General features: G+C 44.0%; 1 protein-coding gene, 1 long non-coding RNA gene and 1 pseudogene across 4 annotated transcripts in view; all 3 read left to right on the forward strand.

The window, feature by feature from the left end:
• Positions 1 to 13,185, forward strand: part of LOC125415969 (uncharacterized) — a 49,771-nt gene that overhangs the window by 30,088 nt on the left and 6,498 nt on the right. For 2 of the 3 annotated variants that reach the window (XM_085693633.2, XM_085693635.1), the window contains one exon: positions 4,275 to 4,489. The exons of the other annotated variant lie outside the window; for it this stretch is intronic. In XM_085693633.2, coding sequence (XP_085549759.1) covers positions 4,275 to 4,378 — 104 coding nt within the window. In that variant the 3' untranslated portion in view covers positions 4,379 to 4,489. Of the gene's footprint in view, positions 1 to 4,274; positions 4,490 to 13,185 lie in introns of those variants that run through there. 3 annotated transcript variants of the gene reach the window in all.
• Positions 5,630 to 8,217, forward strand: LOC148121411 (uncharacterized). Its single transcript, XR_015738375.1, has 2 exons — positions 5,630 to 7,807; positions 7,860 to 8,217. It is a non-coding gene; the product is annotated as an uncharacterized LOC148121411 (long non-coding RNA).
• LOC148121412 (Nuclear RNase P) lies at positions 6,576 to 6,801 on the forward strand (annotated as a pseudogene).

Here is a 13,185-nt window from a genome sequence, read left to right on the forward strand (position 1 = left end):
AAAGAAAGAAATAAAGAAAGGGAAGGAGGGAGGAAGGGAGGGAGGGAGGGAAGGAGAGAAGAAGGGAAGGAGGAAGGAAGGAAGGAAAAAAGGAAGGAAGGAAGGAAGGAAGGAAGGAAGGAAGGAAGGAAGGAAGAAAGAAAGGCCTTCAACAACAAACACTGAGAATTTTGTTGGCTCGAGGCAGTTAAGGAAATCTATACCCAATCATTAGCTCACTTTGCCACTTTACCTATGCAACTTTCAACCAAACTATTCTGAGATATGTAAATAAATGGGAAAGCATACTCTTCACAAATGGGGAAAAGTAAGTCAACCAATCCTTTTCCCGGGGAAGCCTAAGCCCTAGACTCAAACATGAAAGTTTTCATTCAGCTCTTTTAAACGTTGATCAAAAGAACAAAATGAACTGGGTCTTGAGGTAGATTTGACTCCCAATTTTCTGAGGAACCACCGTATTGATTTCCATGTGGTTACACAAGTTTTTGCTCCCGCCAGCAATGGAGGAGTGTTCCCCTTGCTCCACATTCTCACCAGCATGACCTGTCATGTGACCGGTTATTGATCTTGGTCATTCTAACAGGTTGTCATCTCTTGGAGAAGTGCTCAATTCTGAAGAGAAATAGGGTGGAGTGGATCTGGGGGGAATGGAGGGAGGGGAAATTGTGGTCAGGATGTATTGTATGAAAGAAGACTCTATTTTCAATTTTCAAAAAAGAATAAAAACAATCTTCAAAAAATATAAAGCATAGCAATGTCTAACCTAAAATAAAATAAAGATACCAAAAACTGATCAGAATCCAAGAACAGAAAATTGCAACAGCAAATTGGAAATTTTTAATACAACAAGATTTGAACAGGAAGAAAAAAACAGCAACTTGAAGGTAGGTCAGTTTCAATTATCATCAGAGGCAAAGAATGAAAACAAATGCAAAAAAAATGAACAGAGCATCAGACACCTGGGAAATACCATTGGGAGTGCCAAAATGTGCATTATAAGGATCACAAAATGAGAAGAGTAAGGGGAGGTGATATTCAAGACAATCATCAGTGTGATAGTGGGGCAAGGACAGTTCAGTCACACTCTATACTGCTGCCCAAGGACCTAGCTGGGGACATCCCCGTGGACACCTGGGATCCCCTCTAGAGCCAAGTCTCTTGCCAACCCTAAAATGGCTCCCTTAATGTAGATATCTTCTTCCCTGCTCCTATATCCGCCTTTCCTCCATCTCCGCCCTCCCACTCCCCCAAGCTCTCCCCAGTCTTTCCTTTCTCCCTTCTCTCCCCCTCTCCCCTTCCCCCAACCCTAACTCCAGCCCCAGCCCCATGCTCCCAACTTTTGCCCAGCAATCTTGTTTGCTTCCAGTTTCCAGGAGGATCTATATATGTTTTTCTTTGGGTTCACCTTGTTATTTGGCTTCTCTAGGCTTGCAAACTATAGGCTTAATGTCCTTTGTTTATGGCTAGAGTCCACTAATGAGTGAGTACATACCATATTCATCTTTTTGGGTCTGTGTTATCTCACTCAGGATAATGTTTTCTATTTCCATCCATTTGTATGCAAAATTCAAGATGTCATTATTTTTTACAACTGAGTAGTACTCTAACGTGTATATATTCCACACTTTCTTTATCCATTCTTCCATTGAGGGGCATCTAGGTTGTTTCCAGGTTCTGGCTATTACAAATAATGTTGCTATGAACATAGTTGAACAAATGCTTTTGTAGTATGATTGGGAATCTCTTGGGTATATTCCCAAGAGTGGTATTGCTGTTTCCTGAGGTAGACTGATTCCCAATTTCCTGAAAAACTGCCACACTGATTTCCAAAGTGGTTGCACAAGTTTGCATTCCCACCAGCCATAGAATCTTTGTCCCGCAGTGGATGGAGATAGAGACAGAGACCCTCATCAGAGCAACGGACTGAGATCTCAAGGTCCAGTTGAAGAACAGAAGGAGGGAGAAGATGAGCAAGGAAGTCTGGACCGCAAGGGGTTGGTCCACCCATTGAGACAGTGTGCCTGTTCTAATAGGAGCTCACCAAATCCAGCTGGACTGGGACTGAATGAGCTTGCAATCAAACCGGACTCTCTGAATGTGGCTGACAATGGGGGCTGACTGAGAAGCCATTGAGAAAGGCACTGGGACTTGTTTCTACTGCATGTACTGGCTTTTTGGGACCCTAGTCTATTTGGATGCAAAGCTTTCTAGGCCTAGATGTAGGAGGGAGGGCCTTGAACTTCCCCCAGGGCAGGGTTCCCTGCCTTCTCTTAAGAAGGGAAGGGGAGGGAGGAGGGTGAGTGGGGGAGCGGGAGGGGAATGGGAGGAGGGGAGGAATGAATGAAAAGATAATAATTAATAAATAAAAAGAGTGAGGGGAGGAAGGAAGAAAGGAGCATAAGATATTTTTAAAGAAGTGTTAGAACATTTGTAGCTATAAAGAGAATATTTTTAAAATCTCAAATTAAAAACACACTTTTCTGCTATTAAAAAAAACTAGCTTGGTGTTGGTGGCACATGCCTTTACTCCCAGTCCTTGGGAGTCAGAGGCAGGTGGATCTCTGTGAGTTCAAGGCCAGCCTGGTCTATAAGAGCTAGTTCCAGGACAGCTAGGGCTGTTACACAGGGAAACCCTATCTTTAAAAAAGGAAAAAAAATTAAAAATGGCTTTAAAAACTAAGCTTAATGTGAGATAATAAAAGTAATACCCTGGGGTAAAAATAAATTCAAATCCTCCACACAATAAAAGGGTTAGATAAATCATAGTGGCAGGGTGATTTTGAGAGAACCCTCCAATTTCCAGGTCATTCTAGAAGGAGAAAGAGAAACCAGAAAAGGAAACAAGGCATTAGACAAGGATAATTAATGGAGTGTTCCAACAGACCAGCCAAGTGATGCATATCTAAATGTAAACATCGCAAAATACAGCTGGGCGGTGGTGACACAGGCCTTTAATCTTAGCACTTGGGAGGCAGAGGCAGGCAGACCTCTGTGAGTTCAAGGCCTGCCTGGTCTACAAGAGATAGTTCCAGGACAGGCACCAAAGCAACACAGAGAAACCCTGTCTCAAAAAGACAAAACAAACAAAAAATGCAGATTACATAAAGGAAGATAAGTTTGACAGACAACCAGAAAGGTTATATGTTGTTTTATAATCAGTTTTCTCAGGCAACCAGGACTATAGATTACTCAATCTTTATTTATAGTTCCCATTCCACTCAAGAGTTATTGAACATAGCTTTGAATATTTAACCTCAATTCCAGTAGATTAAGAGATGGTTTCTTAAATATTCACATTTTAGGGGGATTTTTGTGTGCCCTTACTCAGCATAATGTTCTTTAAATCCTTTAAAGGACACACACAAAGAGAACAAAACTTTTGCTCAGGAAAACAATAATAATACCATCTCCCTTGGATATGTTCTAGCCTCGATTTCTGTTGCTGTGGTGAACTACCCTGCCCCCAAAGAAACTTGAGAAAAGAGTTTTCATTGCTTGTAATTACAGGATGCAGTCCACTATTGTGGGGAAGTCAAGGCAGGAGCTTAAAGTACCACATCCACACTCAGAGCCAGAGAAAGAATAAAAGTATGGAGCCTTATATGCTTGCTGATCTCAGCCGGTCCAAGGCCTGGCTCATGACATGGTGTCCCCCACATTCATAGTGGGTATTTCCACCACATTTAATAATCAGTGCAATCCCCACAGACATGCCCACATACCAACCCAATCTAGATAACTCCTCAACTGAAAGTCTCTTCCCAGGTGATAGTAGGTTGTGTCAAGTTAACCATTAAGATTAGCCAACATAGGATGCCTTCTGCATGGCATCCAAGACATCTAAAGCTGATGGAGCCCCCAGAATATAGCCGAAGGTTAAAGACCTTTCCAAAGGAGTACTGCACGGGGCAATGGGGTTACTACAATTCCCAGAAACCTGTGAGGTGAATACGATGCATACATGTATACTCCAGCATTTAGGAGGCCAACGCAGAAGGATCATACATTCCAGGGCAACTTGGGCTACATAGTCTATCCGAAAGCAAACTAATCAAATGCCTCATATGCCTTAAGTCCATGGGTCCTGCATCCCATTGACGCCTCCCTCAGAACACAGCAAATGCTGTCGTTCCAGAATTTCAGCTCTCCGTGATTCAGGCTTTCATGTTTGGGCAGCTGTTGTTTAGTTTAGTTTTAACTCGATAACTCAGAGCAAGATTTCTCTCTTCAAGATGACACTAATTACTGATTTGCTGTCACTCAACTTCCCCTAGGTTTCTCATCTTCAGAATCCCTATCCGAAACCCCAACTCCACATGAACTAGAAGTCTCTGAAGGCTCCCCACAAAACCAAGCGAAAGCTCAGAATGATGTGTAGAGCCCTGTGATTGGTTTTCCAAGACACCTCGCGGGAAATGCACTCTAAGGATACCCTTGACAGTCCTCACCTTTTCCTAGCTCCTTAATAAAGGGTGCAATTCGATCACAAGTTGGTTCCTTCCCCACTGTCTTGTCAATGTTCAATTGCTGTGAAGAGATACCATGACCGTGACAGCTCTTACAAAAGAAAGCATTTGACTGGGGCTGGCTTACAGTTTCAGAGTTTTAGTACATTGTCAGCATGATAGCATGCTGCAGGATGCAGGCAGACATGGTGCTGGAGAAGGAGCTATATCCAGATCCTGAGCAGCAGGGAGAGAGATCCATTGGGCCTGGCTTGGGTTTTTGAAAGCTCAAAGTGCACCCCCAGTGACTCACTTCTCCAACAAGACTATATGTACTTCCTGATCCGTTCAAATAGTACCACTCCCTAAGCATTCAATATATGAACCTATGGAGGCCCTTCTTATTCAAACCAACACAGCCACTGTAGATTACCAACCTCTTATACCCCTAAGATTTGGATCATGAAGGGAAGTAGAGGTGACTCTCATTTTTATCTCAGTCGATGGAAAACAGTGAGATCCCTTCACTGCAGAGAAGAAAATTCTAGCCTTGGAAGAGGCATAGTGTTGCTGTAGCAGAAAGCAAGACTCTAGCTTGTCTATGATCTGCTGGCTTGCCTATGGGGCAGAGTGGTCCCTAGCCCACAGAGTAGCAGGGAGAGTTACATGATGTCACTAAAACAGCTTAGAAGAGCGCATAGCTAATTCATAGCGCTCCTTCAACAGGCTGACAGTAGCAACCATTAGTTCTCATTATTGTAACCATGGTGATTCAGAAAGCCAGAAGGAATGTTTCCTATTTCCCAATACTGGTAACCAGAGCCCATTTATAGTATTTTAAGCCCCCGCTCCCCACCCCAAAAAAAAGTCTCTTAACACTTTCTGGAAGAGACTGTTATAGGCTTGTGTCCCTCAATAAAAGGAAAGCAGATGTTGTTTTAGCACCTGGTATCTCAGAATATGGCCTTAATTAGAAATAAAGTCTGGGGCCAGCAAGATGGCTCAGCAGATCAAGGTACCTAATGCTGAGTTTGACTACCTGAGTTTGATCCTTGGAACCCACATGGTAGAATGAAAGAACTCCTACAAGTTGTCTTCTGTCCTCCACATGTGTACCTGTTGGGAGCCACCTGGAGGCACAGGTGGTCCTGCAGTTTGGAGGTATACCTGGCTCAGCCATGTGGGGCTGAGCACCCTTGCCTGCACCCTTGCTTGCACATGCTCAGAACAGCAGAATGGCATTGACCAATCAGGACAGCGTTCAAGCCTCTCCACCGCTTAAAAGCAGCTGCCTCTGGGCTCAACGCTCTCTCTCTAAGCTTTCTCTCGTCCCTGCTCTATCTTCCCTTCCCCCAATTTTCCTCAAGGGAATGCTCCAAATAAAGACGTGACCAGGGAAGGAATTCTCGTTTTTGGTGGCGTTCATTCCTGCTGGTCAGGATGGCCCCCCGCAACTGGTGCTCGAAACCCCGGGACGCCAAGGGACCCTGACAACTACGCCGGGGGACCCTGAGAAGGAAGCGCCCAGCAACATGCTGAAAGCCCGGGAGAAAAAGCCAAAATCAGACACCAGGACACAGAGAGCCGTGAATTTCAGAACTCTGAAAACGTGGAGCGGTGAGTGACGTCAGTTAATCCTCCAGAAAGGAGGAGGAAAAAAGAATAAAAAAAAAAGTATAGGCCTAAAAAGAAAAGAAAATACAAAAAAAATCAAAGTTAAGGTATCTGAAAGAAGGTACAGAAAGCAACGGGGAAGAAAAATTCCTTAAGTTCAGTGCAGGAGGAGTGTGAACAGCAGCAAAAAAGGTGAGGTAACTAAGGTGGGACTATGAGGAGACCGCGGCTTCCGCTCCCTCTCCGTCCACCTGCGTACTCGCTGTTAGAGACTGGAGGCAACAGTCTCGTAGGGAGGCGAGTTTGATCATGCTTGAAGACTGCCTTCCCTGTTCTTAAAGAGCCACACAGTTTTTGAGGTGATTTTCGCCTAATTTTGATAAGAGAGCTCAGTCTCTGGCTCTCACGTACAGAAAACTTTAACTTTGATTGAGGAAGTAGCCGGCGGTGGTGGCGCACGCCTTTAATCCCAGCACAGGCTCTGCGAAAAACCGCGTTTCCATAGCAACATGGGCGGGCGGAGGAAGCTCACTGGCGGGGCCACGTACTAAGTGCTCGTCACTCCCCGGCCCCTGGAAAGGCCTGAGACTGGGGCCCCCGCGGCCCTAACCGGGCCCTCCACGGGTGGGCGGATGCCCCCCCTCGCCGGAGCTTGGAAAAGACTCACGGCCTGCGGTGCGAGTTCATTGCCTGAGGCGAGGCAGGGTGCACAGTTTGCAGATACAGGATAAACCGGAGAGCCCGTGCACGGCCCGGGGGCGGGGCCATGCCTTCAGGCCATGCGGAGCGCGCCACAATGGGCCTCAGAGGCGGGGCAACCGCCGCTGTCTGCTGCTGCCCCCGCCGCTCACAGCCACAGCCGCCAAGAATTCAGTCAGATAAAAACATTTGTCGCCAAAAATTTAGTCAGATAAAAACATTTATCTCCCAAACAACGTCCCTTTGTCAGCAGGAAGTAGTCAGATTGATGGTCTACGCCCATTCTCCCTCAAAGAACTGGTCCTAATTATCATAATAAAGGCGCGTCAACCTGGTTACCATTACCTTTTGCCTGAGGCAACGGGTGGAATAAAACAATGCTACCTAGAGGTTTTTCCATCTGAATAGGGGGGCTGGAGAGATGGCGGAGCTGGAGAGATGGCTCAGAGGTTAAGAGCACTGCCTGCTCTTCTAAAGGTCATGAGTTCAATTCCCAGTGACAACTGTTTTGGTGTTAAACAATAGAGGGGGACTACCAGTGACAGCTTCCCCCAGAGAAAGGATTTCTCTTGCATTCTTTACACTTAATTTTTAATTCAAAATTTTGCTGGTATAGGCAAACAAGATTTGCTCTTTGAAACGGAGACATGCAAGTCTCTAAGTTCAAAACCAGCCTACTTCCAGTACTGATTGTGCTGAATTTTTACACTGAGAGTTTTTAGTACTCTTAAATGTTAATTTGGGAGGAGAGTTTTGTTTATGTTTTTCTAGGAATGCTGACATACATCTGGATGCCAGCAAGACTGACAAGAGAAATAAAGAAGAGAGATGACCCAGTGGATGCTGAGTGTCCTGCTGTGGAAGATTCATGTGGAGGCAGCAGAGATGACCTTCTGAGCGGTGCCAAGAGCAGCTGTTTCACACCATCGACTTGAGCAACACCTTGTGCAACCTCTTATCTCTTAACAATTTTCTGACTGACTCTATTTTGCCTTTTCCTTCCTTAGGAATGGGTGGGAGCAGAGATATCCTTGGCATGCTGTGTCTAGGTGGAAGTGCTGTATGTCTTTGATTGGTGTGCTACCTGCTAGCCCAAGTGAGGTGGGGACCAGATTGGAAAATAGTTTTGCCTTATTGCTCTTATTAACAAGAGAAGAGGGAGATGTTGGGAGCCACCTGGAGGCACAGGTGGTCCTGCAGTTTGGAGGTATACAAGTCCATACCTGGCTCAGCCATGTGGGGCTGAGCACCCTTGCCTGCACCCTTGCTTGCACATGCTCAGAACAGCAGAATGGCATTGACCAATCAGGACAGCGTTCAAGCCTCTCCATCGCTTAAAAGCAGCTGCCTCTGGGCTCAACGCTCTCTCTCTAAGCTTTCTCTCGTCCCTGCTCTATCTTCCCTTCCCCCAATTTTCCTCAAGGGAATGCTCCAAATAAAGACGTGACCAGGGAAGGAATTCTCGTTTTTGGTGGCGTTCATTCCTGCTGGTCAGGATGCCCCCCGCATGTACCGAATGTACAAACGGAATAATTTTGCTTTGTCTTTCAGACAAAGTCTCACTGTATAGTCCTATCTGGCCTAGAACTTAGCATGTAGAGCAGGTTGGACTTATATTCACAGATATCCACCTGTTTTGCCTTCCCAGCACTGGGATAAAAGGCCCTTCAAATAAATAATTTTAATAAAAATAAAATCTTAGCCAGGCAGTGGTGACACATGCCTTTAATCCCAGGACTCGGGAGGCAAAGGCAGGCAAATCTCTGAATCTCAAGCCAGCCTGGTCTACAAAGGGAATTCCATGACAGCCAAGGCTGTTTCACAGAGAAAACCTGTCTTGAAAAACCACAGGGGAAAAATGGAATGGAATGAAGTAAAAATATCATAAGGGTAAAACCTAAGCCACTGTGGCAGGTTCTCTTTTAAAAGTGGGGATTTGGACACAGAGACAAGCAGGGAAGGAAGATTACGGGAAGACACGTAGGACACATGGAAAGGGAAAGATGGAGATAATGTATCTACTAGTCAAGAAACGCCAAGATCAGCAGGAAAACATCAGAAGCCATAAAGAGGGATAGAAAGGGGCCTTCTAGCAAAGTGTCCAACTTTTGAAAATTGCAACATGGCATTGTTGGCTATAAATACATTGGGCCAAACTCATAGCTATCCTGGGATGCATGTGGCCTTCAGAACACATATATCACAGTGTCCACAGGGAGCCTGATGCTGATAACATCTTGATCTAGAAGAGTGAGATGGTATATTTCCATCGTTCTTAGTCACTCAGTCTATGGCACCTTGTCCAAGAGATCCCGAGAGCAAAGATAGGCACCTTTTCACTCTGAGCTGCATTTACAAAGGGAGACTAGCTTCTCACACGAGGCATCCTACCCTGGGAAGGTGGCCTTTGAGTTGCTCTTCTCTCCTAAGCTTGGTGAGAGGAGAAGCTGTAGAGTTTGTGGGTGCTACAGGAGAATGTCATTTCCCAATGTTTGGCTTTGAGTTAGAAGTGACATCTGCTGGCCAGCTCTAGAAAAATCATGACAAGATCCATGGATTTCAAAGCACTGCTGCCCAGTCATTCAAAGAGACCCAAGGACCAAGAAGGGGCTCCCTCCTGCCTTCTGGCTCCACTATGGAACACTGGTGGGAGATGAGCCTAGAAGCCTTGGGTTTCCCGAGAATCACCGCAGCGTGTGGAACAAAGCATGCCTAAGCATTCCGTCAAACTGCTGCAGTAGGAGTCAGTACCAAGATGCAGCAAGGGACCAAAAATTCCACCAGTGCCACTAACAAGTGCTGAGAATTAGGAGGCTCTTTATTAGGGCCCCTAGAACCCTCCAGAATCCCACCTTGATTAAAGTATACAGTCTACAGAAAGAGGACCTTATTCTGACTTATGTGTGCACAAAGGTGTGTATCAGGCTTTCTCTGGGCCACCAACCAGCTCCGAAATAAAGACACAGATACTTATTATTAGTTATGAATGCTCAGCCTTAGCTTATGCTTGTCCCACTAGCTCCTACAACTTAATTTAACCTGTTTCTCTTCATCTATGTTTTGCCTTGGGGCTTTTTACCTTTCTCTCATTATGTATGTCCTACTGTTCACTGCTTCCTCCGTATCTGGCTGGCCCCGGGTGTCTGCCTTCCTTTCTCCCTCATTCTCTCTCCTCACTTCTCTCTCAAGCCTAGATGCCTCCCCCTACTTATTCTTTCTGCCCAGCAACCCTGCCTATCCCACTACTCCTAATTATTAGCTGTTCAGCTTGTTATTAGACCAATCAGGTGCCTTGGTCTAATAAACCAAGCAAAGCAACACATCTCTACATTATAATCAAATGCAGCATAAACAAATATAACACACCTTTACATAGTTAAAGTAATAGTCCCCACCACACAGGTATATGCACTTTTATACACATATGCACACACATTTGCACATGGGTGTGGAGGCCAGAGGACAACATCAGGTGTCATTCCTAAGATGCTATCCTTTTTGTTTTCTGGTACAGGGTCTCTTACTAACCTGGACCTCCCCAGGTATGCTAAGTCCACTGGCTGTTGAGCCCAGGGGTCTCCTTGTCTCTCCTTTCCCACAGCTGAGATTAAAAGCACACGCCACCAAATGCTTTTCTTCAGCATGGGTTCTTAGACTCTCAAGCTTGCAAAGCACCTTACCCTACCTCTCCAATCCCACAGGAACTCATTTCATTTAACCTTTTTAAAAATCAATGGAAGCTGTTTTTGAAATATTCAAATTTGTTATTTAATGTGCATATTTAATATTGTATAACAACAAAAACTATTGTAAATGCTACATATGTAAGTAGCAAGGTTGCTTCTCAGCTTTTCTGTGACGCTATCTCCAGGCTCCATCACGCAACTTCTCCAAAGACTCCTTCACATGTGTAGTCAGCAAATTCTCCAGTCCTGAAATGCTTAGCACTGGCAGATAGCTGAGCATCCTTGAGGGAGGTTATGCTTTGAACGTGAATTGTCTCTACAGGTCCATGTGTTGAAGACTCGGTTGATCTATCTCCCTATCTCTTCGAGCTACCTGCCCACTAGGAAGTGAACAGTATCACCTCAAATCCAAACCAATACCAGCAAATGCACCCTTCCTGAGGTCTCCCTCCCCTCAAGGTTTTAGTCCCTTCAAGACAGTTGTCACTATTTCCAGGAAGTCAATAAAAGGAAGGAAAATCCCGAACTATATCATAGCTAGTTAAATCTGGTTCCATAAGACTCACATGAACTAAGCCTTGGTCATTACATGGGCTGGTTCAACCGCTTATTACTTCCTTCAGTGCAAGTGGCTTACCTCACCTCTCTTTCTGAGAGGCTGTTGGGTTATTTTATGGAACTAGACAAATTACAGAAAATCTCCTCTTTAAAAAGCAAATTCACAAAAATAGTAAGAAAAAAATGTGTTTAATTTCAAGAAAGACTGATCCTACCAGACATTAAAGCATAGTGTAAAAAACCTCTATAAAAAAAAATAACCATTGAAGTAACACCTGCATAGACAAGCACGCCAGTGGTATAAAAGAAAAAATCTCAAATGGAAATTGAGCTTGTTACTAAGGTGACATTTCAGTACACTGCAGTAAAAATGGACTAACTAGTAGAATGTTCTAAGATAACCAAATAGCCTTTTGGAAAGGTATAGAATCAGATGTACAGCTTATGCTATTTGCAAGGATGAACTCATACAAGGAAACAAAATGTAAAAGAAAAAACTGGAGCTACAAATGTAGCTGAAGTGGTAGAGCCCTTTCCCCAACATGTGTGAGACCCTGGGTTTCATCCCCAGCACTGTAATGGAAGAAGGGGAAAGAGGAGGTGGAAGAGGAGGAGGAAAAAGGAAGAAGAAAGAAGAAGGAAGAAGAAGGAAGAAGGGAGAAGGAAGAAGGAGGAAGAAGGAAGAAGGAGGAAGGAGGAAAAAGAAAGTAAAACCACAGAAGTACTAAAAGAAAGCAAAATTAAGATTCCATTTAACCATGGGTTTAAAAAGTGTTCTGTGTCTCAAACTACTAAGTAATGAGACAAAGAATTGATACATTTTAAATGTTAATGTTTTTACTTTTTCAGGATAAAATTTTTCTATACGTTATTGTTTTTAATTGAGCTATACATTTTTAGGATCAAATTTTTTTAATAAGTCAAAAACAATCACTGTGCCCAGGGAGAGGAAGGAGTGAGAAAATGCCTGCTGTGGAAGCATGAGGGCCTGAGTCCAGCTCCCCGGCCCCTCCAAGAAAGCTAGATGAGGCAGCATGCTTCTATAACTCTAAGGCTGGATCCCTGACCAACCAGGCCAGTGTAGTCAGCAAGTTTCAGATTCGCTGTAAAATCCTGTCTCTGAAAACAAAGCAAATGGGCAGAGGCTCATGAAGCCACACCTCTCCTGGAGGTCTGTGAGCCCTTAGTAGTTGCTGAGGGAAGGATAGACATTTTCCTCATCTCAACATCCATGTGTAAGGTGTGATCTTTATTAAACATATTGCTCCCGAAAAATAGAGAGAAACATGAAAATAAGAAGAGGATTTGTTGGTAAAAAAAAAAAAAGGAAGAGGATCAGCAGGAAAGGAATATGAAAACAATGAGGGAATGGCTATGACCCAAATCTAACATCCAAATGTATAAAATGCCAGAGTGAAGCCCATCACTATACATAACTAATATATGCTAAAGAAATGTTGGAAAATGGAAAAAGTGAGGCAGAGAACAATAGAGAAAAATATCCGAACTAGATCTCTGACCTACAGACTGCCACACAGGACATGTATACCATGCATACACAAACTAAACAACTGCTAAATTGTTTAGAGAAAATATCCCACAGATAAGATCTAATAAAGAGCTACCTTTAAAAGCTAAGGGGATGTCATCAGCGTTTTTGATCTTGGCCATTCTTACAGGTGTAAGATGGATTCTCAGAGTTGTTTTGATTTGCATTTCTTTGATGACTAAGAATGTTCAGCATTTCCTTAAGGGTCTTTAAGTTATTTTAGATTCCTCTGTTGAGAGTTCTCTGTTTAGGTGTATACTCCATGTTTTATTAGATTACTTGTTCTTTTGATGGCCAATTTCTTGAGTTCTTTGTCTACTTTGGAGATCAGTTCTCTGTCTGATGTGGGGTTGGTGAAGATCTTTTCCCATTCTGAAGGCTGTCGTTTTGTTTTGTTGGCCATGTCCTTTGCTTTACAGAAGCTTCTCAGTTTCAGGAGATCCCATTTATTAATTGTTTCTCTCAGTGCCTGTGCTGCTGGGGTTATATTTAGGAAGTGGTTTCCTTGCCAATGCACTCAAGTGTACTTCCCACTTTCTCTGCTATGAGATTCAGTATAGCTAGCTTTATGTTGAGGTCTTTGATCCATTTGGACTTGAGTTTTGTGCAAGGTGACAAATATGGATTTATTTTA

Source organism: Myodes glareolus, chromosome 7 (assembly GCF_982192425.1).
Source record: "Myodes glareolus chromosome 7, mMyoGla1.1, whole genome shotgun sequence".
Taxonomy (NCBI): domain Eukaryota; kingdom Metazoa; phylum Chordata; class Mammalia; order Rodentia; family Cricetidae; genus Myodes; species Myodes glareolus.